At 47.6% G+C, this 22,668-nt stretch overlaps 1 protein-coding gene across 1 annotated transcript in view; it reads left to right on the top strand.

The window, feature by feature from the left end:
- LOC122394326 (adenylyl cyclase 78C-like) overlaps positions 1-22,668 on the top strand; it is a 68,214-nt gene that overhangs the window by 31,505 nt on the left and 14,041 nt on the right. The window contains exons 3-14 of the mRNA XM_043391110.1: positions 22-151; positions 7,098-7,291; positions 8,294-8,483; positions 10,652-10,813; positions 12,493-12,572; positions 13,396-13,545; positions 15,326-15,556; positions 16,067-16,255; positions 19,661-19,912; positions 20,659-20,756; positions 21,256-21,361; positions 21,829-21,921. Of these exons, the coding sequence (XP_043247045.1) occupies positions 22-151; positions 7,098-7,291; positions 8,294-8,483; positions 10,652-10,813; positions 12,493-12,572; positions 13,396-13,545; positions 15,326-15,556; positions 16,067-16,255; positions 19,661-19,912; positions 20,659-20,756; positions 21,256-21,361; positions 21,829-21,921 (1,875 nt within the window). The remainder of the gene's footprint in view (positions 1-21; positions 152-7,097; positions 7,292-8,293; positions 8,484-10,651; positions 10,814-12,492; positions 12,573-13,395; positions 13,546-15,325; positions 15,557-16,066; positions 16,256-19,660; positions 19,913-20,658; positions 20,757-21,255; positions 21,362-21,828; positions 21,922-22,668) is intronic.

Genomic DNA, 22,668 nt, shown 5'->3' with positions numbered 1-22,668 from the left:
CTGACCGTGCACTGCCGGCAGGTGATCCTGTGGATCACGGCGTGGATCACCGTCAACCTGGTCTTCATCGGGCTCATCATGTGGAAGAGATTGGCGCGGCGCTACATGTACCAGCTGGCCATCTCGTCCTGGGTACTCATGACGCTTCAAGGTCAGTCGTGTGGTCTGCAACTGCTTCATACAACTTTTTTATTACGAGCGAGCGAGCGCAGCGAGCGAGCGAGTTCATACTTAACCCGCGCCCCGTAGGGGGGGGGGGCCGAAACGGCCCCCCCTGTCCTTTTCGGTCGATATCTCCTAAACGGCTGGAGATATTGCCACCAAACTTTCAGGACCCCTCCGGGCATCAATTTTGCACATTGTGACCAAAAAATTTTCCAGAGGCTATGATAGGTTGGCCACAAATGACGTCAGAGTGACGTCATGTTCTGTCATTTTCGACCGAAAAAAGACCTTCGCGAGAAGACCTGTCAGGACTACAGCTTTGAAGATACAGAAAAATGATCAAGACATAAAAGGTGTAGAATTGACAGGGCTACAAAACTGCTATCTCAAATTTTTGAAATTTTTGAGTTTTGACCCCCAAAAATCAAAAAAGCATTTTTTTGGATATATTCGCCAAAAATCCAAAAAGTTTTTTGAGTTTCGAAAAAACCGGAATATATGTGATAGTGCCTACCGTTTTCTATCTACATACCAAATTTCAGATCGATACCTCGTTTTTTGGCCAAGTTATAGCGAAAAAACTGTTCAAAAATGATGACGTCAAATTTTCAAACTCAATTTTTGGCAATTCTAGAACTCGTAGAGCAAAACGAAGACCACCATTAGACTCCCCGTGACGAGCTGCATCGAATCGATACCCATTTTATGCAAAAATATCAACTTTGAAATTTGACCTAATTTGACCTGACCTTGACCTGACCTTCACAAAAACGTGACCTAGGCTGGCACCAAAGGCTGCCTAAGCCACATAATCGCATTTGTCATGTAAAATGGACCATAAAACATGTATCACACGACACATTCATATTGTGACCCCCGGTGACCTGACCTCGCTGTGACCTGACCTGGTATCAGTGACCTCAGATAGCAAAGTATGTGTTTGACGAACAATGTACCATCGATGGCTTTCAATAAATAACCAATTTACTCGCTTTCACAGCACATTTCTTGAATTGCCTGTGAACGGTGAAAATCTGACCTTTGACCTGACCTGTGACGTCATCGGTTTGACCTAGGTCAATGAAATTTGGTCACAAGGTAGTTCCCGGGTGGGGCTATCGAACGCCGTTTGAATTTTGAAAATCGGCCGGTAACTTTCCGAGATCTTAGGGGGGGCCGATACGGCCCCCCCCCCCTACGGGTGGTAGGGTCCGCCGGTAGCCCTACGGGGCGCGGGTTAATAAAGGGAAAATCCTGAGGATGAGCGGCCGGCCGGCCGGCCGTGGGGACGCTTTTCAAAAGCTATAATATCTTAGGAACGGGACATCCGATTGACAAGCGGTCTTCTTTACCTAATGTCACTTGGACGTAAAAGTTCTGTGGTGTGATGGCCACCATGCGTTCTTGCCAACCACCGCACGTGGCGCGTGGTAAAGTGGGACATTTTTTAAGAACCCCCAAAATTGCAACCTCAATAACGGCACAACGGTTGGGCGGATTGAATTGAAACTCTGTACACAGTTAGGTCTCCATCAGATAATTCATCTGCATGTGTTACGGTTGGGGTGCTACTGCACGTGCGCACGTGCAGGGGGCGTTTCCAGATCTCGAGAACGGCTGGGCCGATTGCGCTCAAATTTGGTACAGGGTTGGGGACCGGTTAGTAGGGTGCCGTGCAAAAGTCATTTTGGACCCGTTTGCACGTGCGCACGTGCAGAATGCCGCTTCCAGATCTCAGGAACGGCTGGGCCGATTGCGTTCAAATTTGGCACACCGCTAGCGACCGGTTAGAAGGGTGCTTTGCACAAGCCCGTTGGAAGTACCCTCTCGCCCTTGCGCACGTGCAGGGCTCACTATCTCGCTCGCTCGTTCTTCGCCCAAAAGGCGTTTTACTGGTTCATATTCCATGACAAACATTGTTTTCACTCGGTTTGTAACGAAAGAAAAAAAAAATGATTGAGCTAGGGCACCGGTTGGCAGTCTGGTTCATCTGCTTCATAAAGACGAAGCGAGCGTAGTCTTTCCTGCGCAGGCGTTGATGCTCAACAAAATGTCAATTTTTGAGACGTGCTTGCCAAAATAATTAAGGAAACAACTTAAGTTAAGCATAGTTTTATCGCACATTTTTAACTGCGCGATCAATCAAAATTTAGCGCTCTCACAATTGAATGCTCGAATAAGTGAGCATTGATGTTGCCTTTAAATGCGTTTAAGTTCAATGCAAAACCCAGTGCTTTATTTTAGGGCTAGTCTACTTATACACCTGTCGATTTTCTTTTTTACCTGTAATGTACGAGTTGGTAGCCGACGGCTCATTTTGTTCAAGCCACATACCTACACGGAAAATGATAAATTTTGCATGGACATGTTAAATGGACATCATGTCCTTTTAATAGTTTTCTTGAACAGGTATATGCGGTGGCGATGGAAAGCGTCGCTGAACCTGAACAATTAAAGGCGTAAGTCACGCATTATGTACTTATGGACCGAGGTAAAGCCAGTTAGGCGTGATTTGCATTCACCAACTGCTCATTCCGCTGACTCATCGTTGCAGGCTACCAAAGACATCTGTACACCGATGATGTGTGTCGATAATGGCGCCGTAATGGTTCATTATCTGGCACACACCATCTGGCCTGCCGAGTGCCACTTGGACGGTCGTTAATGGCTGTGTGCTGTATAGACCGGGCACACAGAGTCGCACGGTGCACCGATAGCTCCGTTCTACCGGTCAGCTCCCGCCCCGTGCGATCCAAACGCTGCCGACCGAGCGCTCCAGAGTGTGTGCGTTGGTGGCGCTGCCGACCCCCGTGTACACACACACGGGGTGTTAGATAAGCACCCGTCGGTGGTGTCGACTCGGCAGGCTAGAGTGGTGACCTCTGTGACCCCAATGGTGACTGTCCGATAGCCATCAGTGACGCAACAAATTCAGATACGACCTTCCAGGCCGACTGGGGGCCACGGCGTATTGCGCCGCACGCTGAACACAGCAGCAATAGTACGAGCGGGTGTACTTAAGTCACCTTTTGTATGTAATGAACGAGGCCAAACGAGCTTATCTTGCATCGAATAGATATGTCATGCACCATTTACAGATAAGTACGAACATAGTTGTATCAGACATGGAGTAAAATAATTGACATAGGACACGTACATACGTATGCTACTGAATAATTGCTTCATCGAGAGTCTTATGCAAGTAATAGATTGTTGCATAAACCTGTAACAGCGCGGGCTCAGCGTTATGCCTCCGATGAGATACCCCGCTATGCAACTCGGCAGCTAACGTATTGAAGAGATTTATCAAACGAATGAGTCCCATTTTCACCTGGGGTAGCACCAGAGTGCTATTAAACGGACGTCAGAATCCAGCGACGCTACTGAACGAATGGCGGCTGTGATGAGTATGACGTCAAAGGATCAGGTTAGTCACACACTGGCCTGAATGAGCAGAAAACACTACACCATCTGCATAGTGAGAGTCATCGTAGCCCCAAAAGGTGAAACCCCGACCTTATCGCGTCGCAGCCACTCCATTGTCCCAAAAGTCCCCGATGATCTTGCAAAGATTCGTTTCCACACGGACCTTTACGGGTCGGATATCGACCCAGCTTTTACGGTGACCGAGGAGGGTGAAGGTGAGAACGAGAGCGAGAACAAGGAGGCCAGCAGGGACACATAAGAGAGCAGTTACGGTTTGTGGAGGGTCCGGAAAGAGGGTTGGTGCCACTATCGTCATTATAACAAAGTCCAAAGCCACAGCCAAAACACATACCATATAACCGACACCCTAAAAAATAATAGCAAGAAAGCGGAAAAGAATTAAACTTAATGAAAATGAAGTGGCGCGAAAGGAACGCTTACCTGAACAGCATAGTGTAAAATAAACTAACACTTTGTCGATGTAAAAAAACAAATCTCCATACCACCTCTTCAAAATAGCCCTTCCAAATTCCGACTTACAAATTTGTGATGCGGACACAGAGTGCCATTGAACTGGGACCTGAGACCGGCTGCGTCTCTGAGCACACAGAGGGGCCAGACGGATCTCGGTGTTCAGTGAAGCGGGCCTGCTTTATCGCCGCACTCGGCCGAGTCCGTGACGATGGTATTCAGGAGCGGTGCTCGGTAGAGCCGCGTCCCGGTGCCGGCGGACGTCAATCCGCGGAGCTGGCGACCGTCAATCTTCTCAGCAGCGCTACAGTCAGAGGACGAGCGGATGTGACCACCTTTTCTCAACAGCTACTGTATGCAGGAGCCGGCTGGATATTCGCTCGAATGCTGAGCCTGATAGGCGTCGTAGCAGACTCGGCTTTTGGGAATTCAATTTCGCTGTATCGGATAATCCAACGGCTTATTTACAAGGTGTGTTTGCTACCAGCATTTCATACATTTCCACATTTTATACATATCTTAGTCGTACCTAGGCATACCAAATTAGTAAATAGGACTGCAGCTCATTTCTTTAGAGGATCGGGTGGGGGCGTTTGGTTCTGGTGTGAAATGACCTGACCTGACCAGGCCGACACATTCCATCACGAGCTCTCACGCAACGCTGTACCACGAAAACAGTCCGACAGCACGGGTGTCCACTGTCCACAGTCTCTGGAATGAAGTGAAGAATAATGACCCATGACCCTGGAAAGTATTCCATCAGTTTGCAAAAATCATGCTTAATTATGTGAATACCAAGTGACAGAGGCTCATGTCTCCCATTTAGAAAAAAAAACTCATGTTTTAATTGAGAGCTCCTAAGTCCATACACTAAGTACATATAAGTGAAGAGGAGTCTGCTGTGTTGGCTGAAACAGACTTTGTTAGCAGTCAAATTGCATTCGAGAGACTATTCAAATACTTGTAGTTCTACCTCGTATCAATCGCTCGGAGCGATATTTAATCAATTTGAATAGGCTTTCGCATGCGCTTTCCTGACTGCGGGAAGAACTGTTTCAAGCATACTGCTCCCGACCGGAACTATCAATCGATTTTGGGTGAGATGCATGATTTACAAAGCTCGATAACCTTGAATGAACTCTGACTCACTGCTTTACCGATAGCCCTGTATTTTATCTTGCCCCTTCCACTGACCGCGTGACATTCTACCAAGACATGAGTGAATACTTACATAGTGGGCGCTGAAGCGACTGGAACCGGAATGTCGTCACCGGGTAGTCGAACACTCGCTTACTAAGTGGACGGAAGGAAAGCTCTTCATGCCCTTGCTTCAGTCACAGTTGTTCTGCACCACCACTCATAACCAGCTTATCCAAGGATGCTGTCATCTTCGCCCAGCGAATGACAGCATCTTACAATCACAAAAAGTGGTGTTTTCGGGGATGAAAATATTTGACCAAATCGCACATCTTTTAGCCAGACGTTCAGCGGTGGACTTTCTCAGGGAACCCAATCCAGATTCAGCTGTTCTTAGTGTTACCTCTCTCTCTCTCTCTCTCTCTCTCTCTCTCTCTCTCTCTCTCTCTCTCTCTCTCTCTCTCTCTCTCCTCTCTCTCTCTCTCTCCTCTCTCTCTCTCTCTCCTCTCTCTCTCTCTCTCCCTCTCTTCCTCTCTCTTTCTCTCTTTCTCTTTCTCTCTCTCTCTCTCTCTCTCTCTCTCTCTCTCTCCCCCCTCCCTTCTACGTCTTCCACCGACACATTGGACCGCAGTCCACTGACCCTTTTCTCCCTCTCCCCCCCCCTCCACAGCTGATATGTCAACACGAATTCCTCACCCTAGCTCTAAATCGTCGTCATTATTGGTTCGGTTGTCAACACTGTTCTCAGCCGGGCATCGATCCACCCATATATTGAGCCTTCTATCGAGCCGCGTCGTGTCCGATTGGCGTCACTGTTCGAAAATGAGAGAAAGCCGTCCGCGGAATGTTTGCCCTTGGTCTTTTGTTAGAGACGACGATTCATTTAGCCTTTCAGAGATATGGGTGCCTTCAGCCAAATGCATCACTTAATGATTTCTTGTGTTGTAAACCACTGCCAGATTGACATGCTAAATGGCCTTATCACTTGTCACTTGTCAACGCTCTATGAGTGTCATGTAATGTCATCATTAATGTCATTGACATTTCGTCACTGTCATTAAGTGCGACATTATTGCTGTCATTACTACTTTCTCTGTCACCTCGACTGTCATTAACATCACTCTTTCCCTGTCAGTCAGTAAGCTTTTTAGTTTTTACAAAAACCATCCCAACTCCTCTGTCATCCTCAACGTCAACATGCCACCGCTGCACTTCCATAAATATTTTCCATTATGATTATAGCATGTCTTCCATGCCATTAAGTGTCGGAAACGAACAGCCCATGAATTTGGGGGCTATTTGCTTTTCCGTCACTGTCATTTTCACTCAGCTTGCGCAACAGGGACTGTCTCAGCCACTGTCACTGTCATCGTTCCAATCATTAGTGCAGTTTCCGTAGCACTCCGCCGCCCGCGAAGCCGGCGCTCAGGCGCATATAATTAAACCGCCTTCATCCAATATGAGCCTGTTTCATGTATTTGCCACACAATCGTTTTCCGATCGACTTCCTCCTTTCAAATGAGATCGGATGCCTCTGGTCTATCTGTAGCCGCAATATGAGTCAAATAATGAAGGCGCCGACACAATTACTGCTCGCACTGGGAAGATCCCGGAACTTATCGATTTGCTTCAATGAAATGCAGGGATACCTACTCAATATCTTAGACTTGAGTTTCCACGGAGCCTTCCTGCTGCTGAAAATTGACCCTCTCTAAGACTGCATCGCTGACTCGTAGCGATTCGTCCCTACTTATTAAAAACTCGCACGATAACCGCCGTGCCCACTCAGCCTTGTGACTGTTCACAGGTTAACCTTAATTGAGTTTTAGTGAACCTCACATCAATACTCATCTAATTGTTTCACCTCGTCTGACTTACCTCTCCCTTCTCCTCCTCAGGGTGTCTCTGTACCGGTCTATGCGCCGGCTGGGCGGATGCCGACAGTTTCAGCGCCCAGCTGAGGATGATCTGGTACAGCCTGATGCTGGTCTACATGACGTACGCGCTGATGCCGCTGCCACTGCGGCTTTGCGTGCTGCTCGGCACCCTGACGGCGTTGATACACATCACACTGCTGCTGGTGCTCGCGGCGGTAAGTCACATGTCATACACGACAGTCTGGTGCTCGCAGCGGTAAGTCACGCGCCATACACGTCAGTCTGGTGTTCGCGGAGGTAAGTCACAGGTCATACACAACAGTCTGGTGCTCGCGGCGGTAAGTCACGCGCCATACACTGCTGCTGGTGCTCGCGGCGGTAAGTCTGCACGTCAGACACGACAGTCTGGTGTTCGCGGCGGTAAGTGACACGTCATACACGACAGTCTGGTGCTCGCGGCGGTAAGTCACACGTCATACACGACAGTCTGGTGCTCGCGGCGGTAAGTCTGCACGTCATACACGACAGTCTGGTGCTCGCGGCGGTAAGTCACACGTCATGGATAGCAGTCTGTTTCTGGAGCCAGAAGGCGCCGTCAGGGACGTCTCCCCTTCTCTCTCTCTCTCTCTCTCTCTCTCTCTCTCTCTCTCTCTCTCTCTCTCTCTCTCTCTCTCTCTCTCTCTCGCATTCTCTTTCTGTCTGTTACTTTCAACATCACTCTATGAGTCTATACTTATGAGTCTATACTGACCACCGCAGTCGACGCGCCCGCAAACCCTAATAAACATACAACATTTTAACTCTATTTTAACTTACACTCTGACACTTGTAACACTTTCTGTTTATCAGCGCTTGTGATAGTCGTTTCAGTCAATGAATATTTGATGGCACTGGGAGTGAATGAGCGTCGTTTTAGGAATTATGTAACTTATTTATTGCAGCTTTATCAAGATCAGGGGCTGTAAATGCACGTATGACGTAAACCACTTAAAAGGAGCGGACTCGCAAGTCCTGACTTAGACACACCATTCCCAACTTTGGCGAGATTGTCATGCAAGCTCCAGGAATTCCGATCTAAACATAGTACCCCGATCTGTTCACTTTTCGCTCCAAGAACTCATTCTCACCCGAACGCAGCATACTGAACTTTGCGCTGCTCGTTCCGGGAACCCCGTTCGGGACGTGGTCCCTGAGCTGTCCCCTGCTCCTGACCGCAGGAGCTGTGGTCCGGGTGGAGCGTGGTGGCCTCTCTGCTGCTGTTTCTGGGCCTGAACCTGGCCGGAATGTACACACGGTTCCTGACTGACCGGAGTCAGCGGGGAGCCTATCTGGAGACTCGCAGGGCCATCGCCACCGCTCTGCACGCCCAACAGGAGAACGACAAGCAGGAGAAGCTCCTGCTCTCCAGTGAGTTGCCTGTTGACCTTGCTAACTCTACCGTTTGTAGGTTACATGGATGGGGATAAGAGCTTGCTCCAGATCCTCATGGATGCTTTTTAAAGAATGTCTTTTTACTTTTGTGTAATGCATGCTTTTGCAGTTGTGTGTAGGAAGCAGCGGGGTTAACCCGCGCCCCGCTGGGGGGGGGGGGGGGCAGAATCTGCCCCCCCTCCCGTTTTTCGCCAATAACTTCTAAACGCGTTACGCCAGCGACGTCAAACTTTCAGTACCTTATCATACATCAATTTGACACGTTCCCTGAAAATTTGAGCGAAATCCGTCGGAAAATTTTTGAGAAATTGACGTTTTAGTGACGTCATGTTCGCCATTTTCGCCTCAAAAACGGCAAAATTTCAAACGCCGCTAACTTCTTCATTTTTAAAGGAATCAAGACGTAACAAAAAAGGTTATACGTGATTCTACTTTGTCTATCAAATGGCTATCTCGGTTTTTTGAAAATTTTGGATTTTGGCCAAAATTTTTCCAAAAAACTGACTTTTTTGGGAAAATATTTGTAAAATCCAAAATTTTGAGTTTATCGAAAAAACCGGAATATATGTCAAAGAAGTGGTCTATGTGCACCTACATACCAATTTTGAGAAGAATCGGTTCAAAAATGTGGGAGTTATTCAAAATTTTATGACGTCACGACACACAATTCTTTTGAAAAATGATTTTTTTTGGAAGTTCTAGACCTTGCACGGAAACAAAAATAGCACCATTCGATTTGCCGTGAAAAACTGCATCGGATAGATACCTTTTTAGGCCTTAACAACCAACTTCAAAATTTGACCTCACTTGACCTGACCTTGACCTGACCTCGACCTGAAATTCATCCAGAGGTGGTCCATATCACTTATTGAGTGTGCCTATTGAATTCCATGAGTAAAATGACCCATAAAACATGTGTCGCACATGCCCTTTTCTATATTTTGGTTTTGGTGACCTGACCTGACCTGACCTGACCTTGACCTTGACCTTTGAATGACATTGTGTGCAACGAATATTGTCATGGTAGTCTAAGAACACGTTTTGGGCAATCAGTCTCAGTCCATTCTTCGGCAACTACGGTGCAAGGCCGATACTGTAGAAACTTGCATTTTGTACCCTTGACCTGACCTTGACCTGACCTCTGACCTACTTAGGCAAAAAAAATTTGGGCTCTTAAGATCCGCCTTGTTGAGAGCTTTCGATTGCCGTTTTCCCCGTCTCTCTACGACCATCGGTTCGGAAGTTAGACAGGGGGGGCAGAATCTGCCCCCCCCCCCCCCAGCAGGGCGCGTATGGCTGAATAGCCCAGCGGGGCGCGGGTTAAGGTAAGTTGTTTTTAAGCGATTGTAATTGATTTAGTCAGTTTTTCTGCTTTTTGTGATGAAAATAGCGCTGTAAGGCAATGCGTTATCCCTGAACAGTGAGAAGTGCAAAACAAGGGACAGACGGTTTGAAAGTTCATGACCGGGAAGTTTCTTATAACGGAGACAAATTTCGCATATAAACTAACCAGCATTGGTTGAATACAACCGTAACAAACAAAAACTTCTTTTTGTATGTAAACGTCCGTTTTTCTTCCTTCTCTGCCTCTCGCCTCGCTCCTTCATTTTATCAGATTGGCTCTTTTTTAACTTTTTTTCCACCGACATGACGTGCATATAAGTTTGATGGTGCCGTCGTAAACGACATCAGAGACATGGTTTCTACCTGCTCTTGGAATTCTGCGCTTGAGTGAGCAAGGCTTTTCAATTTAGCCAGCTTGTTTGCGTTCTTTGTCTTACTTGGGCTTTCGGGTCTTCTTGGTAAGCGTAATGAGACTGAACAGCGGCGTTTTTATGCTGAGTGAGTTGTCCCGCTGCTCTTATATTGAGTAACTTCACGGTAATGACTGTGGAGTATAGGACGTAGAAACGCAAACAGAGTACTGAAGGCTGCAGCCTCCATAGCTCACTTGACTTTGAATATTTACTTAGTTAATTATGAGTGGGTCGAGAACAACATTGGAAATGATATATTTTTGCTCCTTTTGGCATATGCTAGCACAAATGTATCACCAATGATAAAACATGTAATAATGCTTCTCCATTGTATGCGACCAACCTCACACTAATGCAAAGCATGCATTACATTTTCTTTTTCTACAGTTTTGCCCCGGTTCGTCGCTCTGGAGATGATTAGGGACATCTCACGGAGTGACCAAGAGCCATCGCCAACCGGCTCACCAGCCGAGGGCCAGTTTCATAAAATCTACATCCATCGCTGCGAAAACGTTAGCATCCTCTTCGCAGATATCGTGGGCTTCACAGGTGAGTCAATAAAACAACAATAACTGCATTTTATTACCGACGATGAATTATATTGCAGTCCTTTTCATGTGTCTATTACTCTTTTTTTGTTATTGGACCAGTTTATATGCTCGTGTTGGCTAGATAGTGCCGTGCGCGCTATCCCACGCGATGTGTTTAGCGTTCCGTGTCGCGTGCACGGTCCGCGCGCCGAGGCCTCTCGGCCTGACAAAGCCTGCAGTCCGTGGCGGGCTGGCCATTAACTATGAATGGCCGTGGCTCAGTGAGGCGCCGGCCAGTCGCCAGCGACGGACGTCACAGCAGCCCCCGGGGATCGGCGTCCAGTGATCAGTGTCTCTGCTCAGAGTGGCACTGGTCACACCCCGGGCTGGGCAGAGGAGAGCGCAGGACTCTGCTCACACCGCGGCGTCACTGCAGAAATCAAACCGCGAATGTAGCTATATTTGAAGCTAAATGACACCGCCTGTCAACCACTGACAGGCCTTACTCTGTAGGAGATACGCGCTCAACTTTACTTGGTCGATCCGAAGCGCTGTGCGGGCGACTTTCGGCTCTGTGCCGCCGCGGCTGCCTGTCAGGTAGACTGTGCCGCATGACAGGGGTGCACTGCGGAACAGCTCCACTTCTAGCCTCCAGCGGGATTCCGACTGATCAATGATAGATGACTAAAAATGAAGATAAATGTTATCAGATGTCCATAGTACATACGCATGCGTGCGATAATCATAAACCAGAATTTGTTCATCGCAATCTTGACTGATTGAATGATCTTGCACGTTTTACACATTTTTGGTTTCAACTGCCATGGGCCTTTTATTTGGACGATGTAAATGAAATTTGAAAATTATATTTTAGTCAATGGTCTGTTTCTTCCATGTGATCCGCTGTTATACGATCCATAGGCTGATTAAGTCAGAATATAACTCAAACAATGCCAGTCACTTACTAATGGATAAAGTTAAATCAAATTACAGTTGTTGAATTAATTACCAACGCTTTCAGTTATACATCAATACTATGTATGTACGTAGATGAAGATCGAAAATGCGTAGGTAGGCTGCTTTCGTGTGTTTTGCGTGCGCGCAGGCTTCAGGAGCGGCGATCTATCGTTAATGAAATATGGATTGGGCACTATTGCGTGAATTACTTTACCACTTAATTAGCGGAGCGGGGTTACATTTGCAAATTGCTACTCCATTTCGGCGTCAGAGTTGCTGAGCTGCTCCTGCGTTATGGAATTTTAGTGTTTCCGAGAGAAGTGGACATGCATTGATTATTTTTTCACACCGCTACAAATTTATAATATCTCGACATCGCCCGAATCAGTTATAGATTTTGACTTAGCATTTCATTTCTTTATTTTCAATTTTCCGTTATTTTGCCTAAATGTTTGTAATTTTTGCTCAAGTCTCTACGATTTGAGCGAGCGAATTCCACCATCATATTTGTCGTTTTATCGATATCTTCTATGCTATTCAGCTTTCAAATGCGAAACGACTGCAAAGAACCTACAAGTTATTTGCATACCAATTTATATGATGCCCCATGAATATGCAGCTACCATGGCCGAGGCCGAGTTTCCCCATTCAAAGCTAACTTTATCTGGTCTCTCTCTCTCTCTCTCTCTCTCTCTCTCTCTCTCTCTCTCTCTCTCTCTCTCTCTCTCTCTCGTTCCGCAGCGCTAGCCTCGCTTTGCAGTGCCAACGAGCTTGTGAAGCTGCTGAATCGTCTGTACGCCCGTTTCGATCACATCGCACACGTAAGTTGAAGTGGCAAGCGGCAGCTGTGCGGCTGAAAGCCACGATGAATGGTGTTGGAGTGCACACATAATGCCTTTGCAACTTAGTGCAAGAAATAAGTCATGATACTTTTACTTATTTTCAGACTATGAGCAAAAGTTTCGCTTTGTTGATTGCAAAGTTTGAATACACTTTTGTTTATTGCTTGTGTACGTATAGGCACATGTTCTCTTATGTGACTAACGTAAGTTATGTAGGTAATGAATACTCCTAATAAACATGAATGATCATACGCACTATTGCTGGGCATAATTTTTCGATCATTAGGTATCTGCGTGCATGCGACACGATACAACGCATTGTGTGGATGAGATCACCACATAAAACATCTGTCGACCAAACAATGGAGCGTGACTTCCACACAATGCCTGTGCGACTGACGTGGGAGTCGTTTTTAAGTGTAGGTATAACGGACCCTGTGATGCTCCAACTGTAATGCTAGAGGCTTTGAAGCAGGAACCTTGTCGCAAACAGTAGAACAAAAAAAAGCAGCTTTCGCACTGAAAGCTACGAAATCTGAGTCTATTGATACTACCCTTTTATTTTAGCTTTGTTCTCATTGACGCATACCATATTTATACTTTTGTCATACCATGATACTTGTGACAAGCTATAACAGCCACCTTTTATGTTCTCTCGCGTTTAAAATTCAGTAACCTGATTCCTATGATGCGACCTTTTGCTTCGATCCACTATTTATAATGTTTTACCTTTTTATCTCTCTTACTTTGACACAGTAAGCTGAACTGATTGAACTTAACCTTTTCTGTCTGTCGCTCTCAGGACACCAATTGTTTGCGGATAAAGCTGCTGGGCGACTGCTACTACTGTGTGTGCGGTCTGCCTACCTCGCGGCCGGACCATGCCATCTGCTGCGTGGAAATGGGCCTCGGGATGCTGCAGGCCATCCACAGCGTCAGACAGACCCTGCAGGTCAGTCCTAGGGTCAGGGCGGGTAGCTTGGGGAGAGTGCTCTTATTTATGTGTTAGAAGTGTGCCAATGTTATCACCTATTATCTACAAAGCAGCAGAAGTTGTGTCCCAAACAACGATCGATGATGTCATTAATTGGTCTGACTGTCTGTCATTTTGCAATGAACTTCCTGAATTGAGGCCTTGATATATTATTAATGAGGCGTCTAGGTAGTTCTGTATTGTCAGCTTCTTTGCGGTACTTTGCAGCGTAGCGCTGCTATAGGTCTTCTTTGTGGGCCGCTCTGGGTAAATAATTAACGCGCCTGACCTTATTGAGGATAATGATGGAGCCGCGACTGTTGACGCTACTTCTCGAGGCAGAGGGATCGATGCCACGGGCTGCACGGTCTCTTTGTTGGTTTGGGGCTGAGCGACGCTTCTTTAGTAGTTGTGGACCGGAAGTAAATTAATACCGTTAGAAGCGAGGGGACGATTTCAATGAGTATTTTGTGCAGGAAAGAAGGCAGGGGGTTTGCAGTTTTGATCGGATAGTTTAAAACATCTGCTAGGTGAAGATAAACGTACTTAGAAAATAGGGTGGATTGACTGATGCTTATGGGGTATTATCTGTTACGTAAACCTTTAGGCCGGAGAATATATCTACTTTATTTCTCGAACACGGACAAGTTTATGGAGTAAAACGTCAATGTGTTGGAGCCTTACATCCTTTCTTTCGATTGTTGTGAAAACTATATCCTCTATCATTTCTTCAATCCGCCCTAGAAATGTCAAAGCATCCATCGTTCATATAGTTGGCCGGAGGATTTCAATAAGCTTTATGGACGTAGCTGAAGCGTTGAACAAATCAATACTTGAGCCTGGGTGGCCAATGTCCCGCTGAATTGGATTAAAGCCCCTTTATCACCGGACTCCCGTCGACGTTTCGTTATATTTCATCTCATTTGGCGCTCGTATTTGACATAGACCGGGAGTTACGGCCGCTGAAGAAAGACCGCCCGCCATTGGTGACGCGCGAATGACGACTGTGGCGCCTTCACCGATGACGTCATCGGGGCGTCTGGTGTCAGTCGTTGTCGGTGGTGTGACCATGGGCGCGGCGGCTGGGGTTTCAGGGGCGCATGGGACCGACTGACGTCAGCGTGGGATGAGGACACGGGTGGCCGCGAGTGGATGGTTACTGTAAATTTATGTCGCTTCAGATGAAAGATCATCGCGCCATTGTTATCGTGATCGTGTCATCATTTATTGAGACTGCATTCGTATATGAGCGAATCTGCCAGATAGTTCCATGCCAGATAGTTCCATGCCAGACGATCCATGCCAGATAGTTGTCGATGAACCAGTAAATGAGACTTACCGTGCTAAAAGATTGCATTAGCAAAGCAGAATGTGAATTGTAAACACATCATCGGACTTGCATATGTGATCCGTATTGAGCCTGTTATCAATCCTATTTCGTAAAAGTGTTCATATACGCATTTTTTTAGGTTCTATCAATTGTGCTGGTAATTTCGCTGACTATGTGAGCCGTGCCGTACAATCAGCTATTTTCAATCTGTATGTAACATGCCTTGTTACTCCTTCCTTATTTTTATTCTATTTCCCTTTCCAGTGGTGTTCAATACCGGCTTACACTGAAGCTGAAGCTTTCTGACCCCGAATGGCTCGTTCACCCAAGGTCACTCTGCCCCCCCCCCCTGTGCTATGTTCATTCTGTCCGGTAGTGCTGCTTCGACCCATCTTTCCTGATCCTTGACCCGCCCCGGTCGGTCGACAGGTGCCCGTCGACATGCGGATCGGCGTCCACTCTGGCTCCGTGCTCTGCGGCGTGCTCGGCCTGCGCAAATGGCAGTTCGATGTCTGGTCGGACGATGTCACACTGGCCAACCAGATGGAGGCGGGCGGCGTGGCGGGCCGCGTGCACATCAGCCAGGCCACCCAGTCGTGGCTGGGTCACCTGTATGACCTGGAACCGGGTCACGGCGCCGAGCGCAACTCATTTCTCAGGGTGAGTCGCCAGCGCCGCGGCTAGTTACAGTCCCGGCCGATAGATGACACTAGTAGTAATGGCGCCTGAAGGTAGACTGTACCGCATGGCGTGGAATAAGCTTACTGGCGCGGCGTTGCAGGTTAGGGATAGAGGAAAGGACGCCGGTCTGTCGTATATGAAACTGGCTTCACTAAAAACAATGCAGACTTTGTGCACATCTCTTCTCCAGTGAATACTCTATTATTTAGGGTTGGCTGTTACTGGAAATTCGAGCGGGTAAAACGGTTGATAGATTAATAGAACTCGGAACCATAGAATACACAAAGAGCTAGTGTTCCAGCCTAATGAAATTCCAGTAATGAAATGCAGCGGTTTATCCAGTGAAATGTTTGAAGAAGACCACAACATGAATTTATTTGCGTAACAAACGAAATTGCGTGACCTACTTCATTAGGTATATAATAATTAAGTGTAGCAGTTTATAATGTAAGACATCTTTAATCATAGCAACTTTCTCTGATCCTCCAGGACCGCGGTGTGGAGACGTACCTGATCCGGCGCACGGAGCCGCTGTTTCCGGGCCGCCGGCGGTCACACCGCTCCTCCTCAGCCCCGCTCTGGTCCGAGGTGGCTGCGCCGCCGAGCGCTGCCGCCGCCGCGCGCACCGCAGCAGAGGACGAGTACTACGAGTGGATGCCCGAGATCCCCTTCGAAAACGTGAGTATTCGTGCACGAGTGAATGACGCTCAGGGCTTTTGTATGAAGCTGAATGTCATAGCTTATTCTTCGGAATGAATTCTTTGATCGTAAATCTCTATAGGGTGCTTGCTGTCCAGTTTTATAGAATATCATCCGTGTTTGCTGTTGCTGCCTGGAAACACGCTAGGTATTTGATTAGCAGAGCTCACTCACAATATGATTTGATTATGTTTTCTCGGACGGCGTAAGCTGCTTTCATCTCATCCTTCGATCGGGCCCAGATTGTCTCTTTGTTGTGAGATGTTATTAAGACGTTATTAAATTTCTAATTTTCAGGAAATTGACGGATAATTGATTTTCAGTGAACATTGTAACGTGAATTATATAACACATATGCAAAAAATAATTATCCATGTAAGAACTCCTAGAAAAATGTCCGTCTGATCTTTTATCACATAATATCCATTTTCTCTAACACCCTCTCCACTTACCTACAATTTCTATTATTTTTTTTAGCGCGAAATTGAAAAGTGACTCAAATTATGAATGCCAACACATGTTAGCGCGTTTGAAGCTACACCATCTATTGTGCTGTCGGATGAACCTCGGAAAATGGATTGAAAACCCAACCGTGCGCGTCATATTGGAGTGGGGAGATCAATGACCCGCCGTGAGGTTTCCGGCAGTCCGGCCAGTCCGATTCTATAAATGAACATAGTGCAGCGATAGCTGCTGAACGTAGCTTAGGGTGGCACTTAATTTCGACTTATTTAATTTCGACCGGGACGGGTTGCCATATTGTTCTACCTCACGAAAAAATGATCTGTATGAAATTTTATCAAAAAATATTTATATTTAGAGGTAGCTCAATGGGGTCATACTTGGCACATATTGACAAAATGTATATTGTGAACGGGGATTCAGATGTGTGTCGCGCCTTTCCAAGCATTGTCATATTTGAGCCATAACACGTTTACATGAATGATTGATGCCTTCCTATTTGTTTCATAACCACAGTGTGTCTCGCCGCAAACGCGCTGTGACGCAATGCGTGATTCAACCAATGACCGTTCAGCGTAGTTTAGCTTATTTTGTTCGGTGACGGTAGCCCGCTGCCAGGCGCGTAACTTCAGCTCTTCTCCGTAGTACGATGGTTGGGAAGGGTCACGAGACTGCTAGCACTTACCGGGGTTACATGAGCGAATAAATGCGTATCAGGAATGGTTTTTTCTTCGCTGAGTACCTATAGTGATCCGTTTGTAAAACGCATTTACTCTGCTCATGTATTCCCGGTTACTGATGCGCAGGGGGACACTGCCAGTGTACGGCCACAGGGCAGGTCTCCGTGTCTTCGTGATGTCAGGGAGAGGACGTGCACGTGAAAAAGATAAGTTGTGTTTTGCTAAGCCATTTCAGAACATTTTTCGCTAGCCAGGCTCAAATTGACAGGCCGCAACAAACGCTGTTCTAGAATCCCTCGATGAGTGAGAGTTGAAGGATTGAGTGAAAGCGCTCAGTTTTGACACAAGTGCATCGAACACCAGCCTCAATGCAGGAGCCTGCACGATCATCGAGCAGCGGCTCGAGCAGGGCTTGCTCCATCTGACTTGCCACGACATTTACGAGTTTGTTCAAAGACACTTTCAGCCTGCCTCGGCCCGTCCAGCGGCCCGGACGTTGTTTTGCTTAAGCGTTTCCATAAAAAGTGGGCGTCTAGATGGAACGAAGCCATAAACCTTCAAAAACTGTGACATGTCCCACCTCCACAACCCGCGTGATGCTCTTGCACAGTTCGGTCGTATATCCTTGGCCGCCAGCATTCACGCAACAACCGTGAGATGCTGGAGCTGGCCATCACTGTCCTCGGTGGTACACCTCTACTATAGCTTCAGTTCAGTGTCTAGCAAGTCCACGGAAGACTTCGTCATATCACAACTGGCTTCACAAGCTTCTTCAGCATCCTCGGTATGGACACCGATTTCCTCTTGAAGGATCCGATTCTTTGGGAGGTCAACCATTCTACAACGGCGCCATGCGCTACATGAGGTCTCTTCACGCCTCAACGACTTCGCGGAACGACCACCCCTGTGGCGCAGTTGGCAAGTGCGTTCACGTTTGGCGTGGGAGGTCCTTGGATCAAAGCTGACCTCTGGCAGCGTTTTCCTCGGCCGGCTCCTACCCAGGAGATGGCAGTAACTGGGGAGTGTTCGCTCGGTCGTGGGGATTACCGCTGTGCCAGCCAGCGCCCCCGGCCGCAGGTACACGGGCCTGATCCGCCTTTAAACAGATCCTTCGGTCCGGTGACATGTCCCGAGGGCACGGCCTCGCTTCATGTCCCGGAGCAGCCCTCTGACCTGCCGGGCCCGAGAAATCGGGATAGCCCCAGCGTGCGCACCAGTGCGGTGCCACCTGGGGTGCGTGACAGGAAGCGTGCGGTCAAGGCTGTCCCGCGTAGTGGGTGCCGAAAACGCTTCGTACCACTGCCGTGTATATAGTGTACTAACCCAGTATGAATGTGTGCTACTAACGATAAAAGCCCGGGTTGGGCAACAAAAATATTTAAAAAAAAAAAAGACTTCGCGGAACGAGGCATTTTGTTGTGGCCAGGAAATCGATCTGACCCCCACGAAGGATAAAGACTAACAGCAGCTCCTCATGTAGGTCGTCGAGGAGCAAAGACGCAAGCATTCTGACATACGCAAGGCGATCGTAATTTCTAAGTAGGCAAGACTAGCCGACGAATAATGTGTACAAGTGTTGGCTGATTGCGGATGATACCGCTTTCTCTTTTCATGGAGTTATGCTGTAAGTTATGCATACCTTCAAAAGAATTATGTACCTCATATGTACCTGTATATCTGAGATTTAGGTGCTGAAACGTTTCGATAAAGTCTTGGCAACGTCCAATGTCATTGTGAACATAAGAAATACACGTGGAAATTAAAATTTCGGTAAAGCTGTGTTTTTCACGAAAATGTGAACTTTGACCTGGTTGAGCTACCTCTAAATAAACATATTTTCCAAAAATGTTTTACACACAACGTTTTCTCGGGTGGTAGAACAGATTGGCTGCCCGTCCCGTTGAAAATTCTCAAAACGAAATTTTAGCCCCGTTTTAGTGCCACCCTAACGTAGCTACTGAACTGGAATCACACTTTGGATGAATTTCTTTAATTATATCCAAACGAAAAGGTACTGCTGTCAGTTTTAATATACTTAGACCGGGAACAGATTATATTCAGCTTATCATACAAATTGATAAGTTGGTCCTATTTATTTTCTTTTTGGGACAGGTCAATTTAGTTTTGGTGGCACCGTGAAAGCCTGTCACATTTTTGTTTTATTTTTGCGGATTAGCCGCTCAGTGTTCCTCACTTCTCTATATTTTCGTGTCTAAATCTTCTCCCTCTCCCACTCTACCAGGTATCGATGGGGACCGGTCCGCCGTGGGTGGAGGGTTTCTCGGGCCCGCCGGGACCGTCCGGCTGCACCGCTGACCCTGCTGATGAGGCCACCAGCGAGGTGACTCAGTTCGGCACGACGGCCGGTGACGAGGACGAAGACCTGGAGAGTTTTCTGAGCAGTAGCGCAGAGGCAGAGAACCAGCTCCAGTACCGGCGGCTGCAGATGAAGTCCTGCTCGCTCCGCTTCAGGGATGAGCGCGACGAGGTGGAGGTTTGTACCGGCGCACAGCCGCGACTCCTGCACGATATCGCTGTCTTGTCTTGTGACTGCATAAGTTCGAAACCGCTGGATATTGATGATTTTATGTTATGGATGGCGGGGCTGGCGCTCATATTTGCTATTTGTTTAATATTTGCCCCCATCCCTTCTCCATGGAGCGCGACTACCTTTATTGTAACAAAATAGAAGGGCTGATGGTGTCTGTCTTTGTAAATCGTTTTAAAGTTGGGCGCTTGAAACATCATTCGTAACCCCCTTATATCCGTTTTATGTCTAGTTAACAAGCGAACGGTCATTTGCCTGCGACTACATGCTGATGAAATTAATAATCACCATGTGACCAGCCCCAGCCAATCTCTGGCCCTGAAAAGCAATGAGTTACCCGCCGTCCCAGTGATGAACCTAGGAGCGCTGAGTTCGTCTGGTGGTGCGATAGCGCAATGGATCGATTGTTCTCAGACACGTTCGGCTTTAATAGCTGCTCTGCACAGCGTAATGAGTTTTATGCTAGACGTACTGGAAATATGATGGACGATTTGTAGGTATGGGCTTTGAAATAGATCAGACATTGGTTATTGGCTTCATGAACGATGTAATTAATCAATCTCGCCGGGGCCTGCAATATGGGGCTCATTGGCTAGTGTCGTGATATTTAATGTCTATCTGGATTGGTAACTTGTAGCATACAGGCACCCGTGATGAATGTGTGCCCTTACGCAACCGTATGTTCTTTTCAGTATCAGAACACCAAAGGAGATCTCTTCAAATCAAGTGTAACCTGTGCATGTGTATTATGGATATTTATTTTGACAACGCAGTTCACGTTGCAAGTCACGTGAGTATCGCCGCCTGAGTGTCATATGCCTTATGAATGTTTTTGTATTTCCGGCGGATTTTCATTTGTTCGTGGGGATATTGGGAGGAGAGTTGCCCTTTGCACTTTTCTTAGGATAGTTGCTGAACTTCATATACTTTTTTCTAAATCAAAACTGGCTAGAGTCTTTGTTTGCGCTTCTGATGTTCCTTTATTTCGGTTGGGCTCTCACGTCAGTAGTAAAAAAGAACACACATTCACCACATCGACGTTTTTACATATTTGATTGTGGCATCCACTATTGGCAGCATTTGCCAGTTTGCATAGCTTCCTCGCATTTACATTGTCCTGATTCGTGTTGGAATTCAAATTAGTGTGAACAATGTGCTCCATTTCCGGAGCATTCGAGGTAATGTTTGCGAGGTGCCGTTGATTTGGAGACATTAAACCGCGCTGCGGGCGGCTGTAATTTCGCTGCCCGGAGAGCTTTAGCGCTGACGTCGGTACGTTTCCGTTTCAGAGTGTATTTATCCGTGTCGAGTGTGGTCACCACCGCTGTGCTGTGCGTCATTATGCTGTTGGCTGTGGGTGAGGAGCTGACCGACAAGCAGTCCATGCTTTATAAGGTAGGTGCTGAGGCCAAAGGGGTTGCTTTGACGGCATACCTACGTGACCATATCCGCTGATCTATTTCGCTCTACATACAACATGTGATGAAGGTAGAATGTTCAATATGTAGAACGACACTAAGAAGGTTCCTTTAACTGCTTTGAAAGAAGCATTGCGTGAAAATGTTTCGTGCCAGCAAGTGATGTGGCTATCACGCATTTGCTATTCGCTCTTCTTAAATTCGAACTCTTCTTGATTAGTCATCAGGTTGAAACCGAAGGAACAAATTAAAATGTTACACAGCTGTGAAAAATGGTCTGAGATTAATTTATATCGAAGCACGGGGCGAGCTTTCAGTGTCGCTCAACCTCACGTTGGAAGAGATTAGCCCGGTCCGCTTGGAGACGTGTTACCAGGCTGTTTGTGTGTCTATGTGCTGCAGATGTCTTTGTTACCAGGCTGAATGTGTGTCTGTGTGCGGCAGGTCTCGCGGAGGATAAACCAGGAGCGCAGGTACCGGCTTCTGCTCACGTTCATCTGTATATACACCATGGCCGCCTCTTCCGTACTTGCTATGGTAAGCTTTATTTGGAAACCAACTCCGGTTTGTCCTTTTCTCGTAATGGATAAACATTCATTCATTTATCGATCATGGCCAAGTGTCTCTATTTTCTCTACGTTCGTCAGTGTGTATTTTGAGAGTCCTGTCTTTTCTCGCTGGTGTATTTTCTGGATCTCACCGCCTCACTCCGACCACCGGTTCGTCGGCCGTTCTATCGGCTGTCGGCACGTGTCGCCGGGCGCGGCGGGCCGCCCGGGGCCGCGGTGGTCCCGGCCGCACCCCGCCCGTCAGTCCGGTGATAAGTCACGGCCCCGTCCAATCAGAGCCGTCTCCAGGCGTCGCCGCGGGCGACACAGTCGCTCCCGCCGCCGGCAGGCCGAGACCGAGTCAAATGTCAAGTGGAGCCTGTCTGTCATTAGGCACGATACGCCCGGCGGCAAAATTCAGAGGGCGCCGCGAATCGATCTGGTCCCCGACGGCGGCTGTCTTTGTCCGAGTGGTGGGGAATCCGTGATCGGATGGAGACGAGCTCTTGGGTACCCTCTGACACCACTGGCGGCGAATCGAGCGGACGTGCCTTCTTCTCCAAACAAAGGCTCGTCACGGGAGATTGCATCGGCTGTGAGCCCTCTCGCTGAGGCGCGATAGATACCACACCCCTCCCGCTCCCCTCTTTAGCCATCCCCTTCACGTCGCTGGCCACTACACTCCGGGCCGTCCCAGCCGCGCCACCTCGCTCCCCGTACGGCCTCCCCTCAATCC

The sequence above is a fragment of the Amphibalanus amphitrite genome, unplaced genomic scaffold, assembly GCF_019059575.1.
Source record: "Amphibalanus amphitrite isolate SeventyFive unplaced genomic scaffold, NRLGWU_Aamphi_draft 000585F_arrow, whole genome shotgun sequence".
NCBI lineage: Eukaryota > Metazoa > Arthropoda > Thecostraca > Balanomorpha > Balanidae > Amphibalanus > Amphibalanus amphitrite.
Note: the sequence above shows the minus strand (reverse complement) of the source record. Positions and strands in the feature narration are given on the sequence as shown.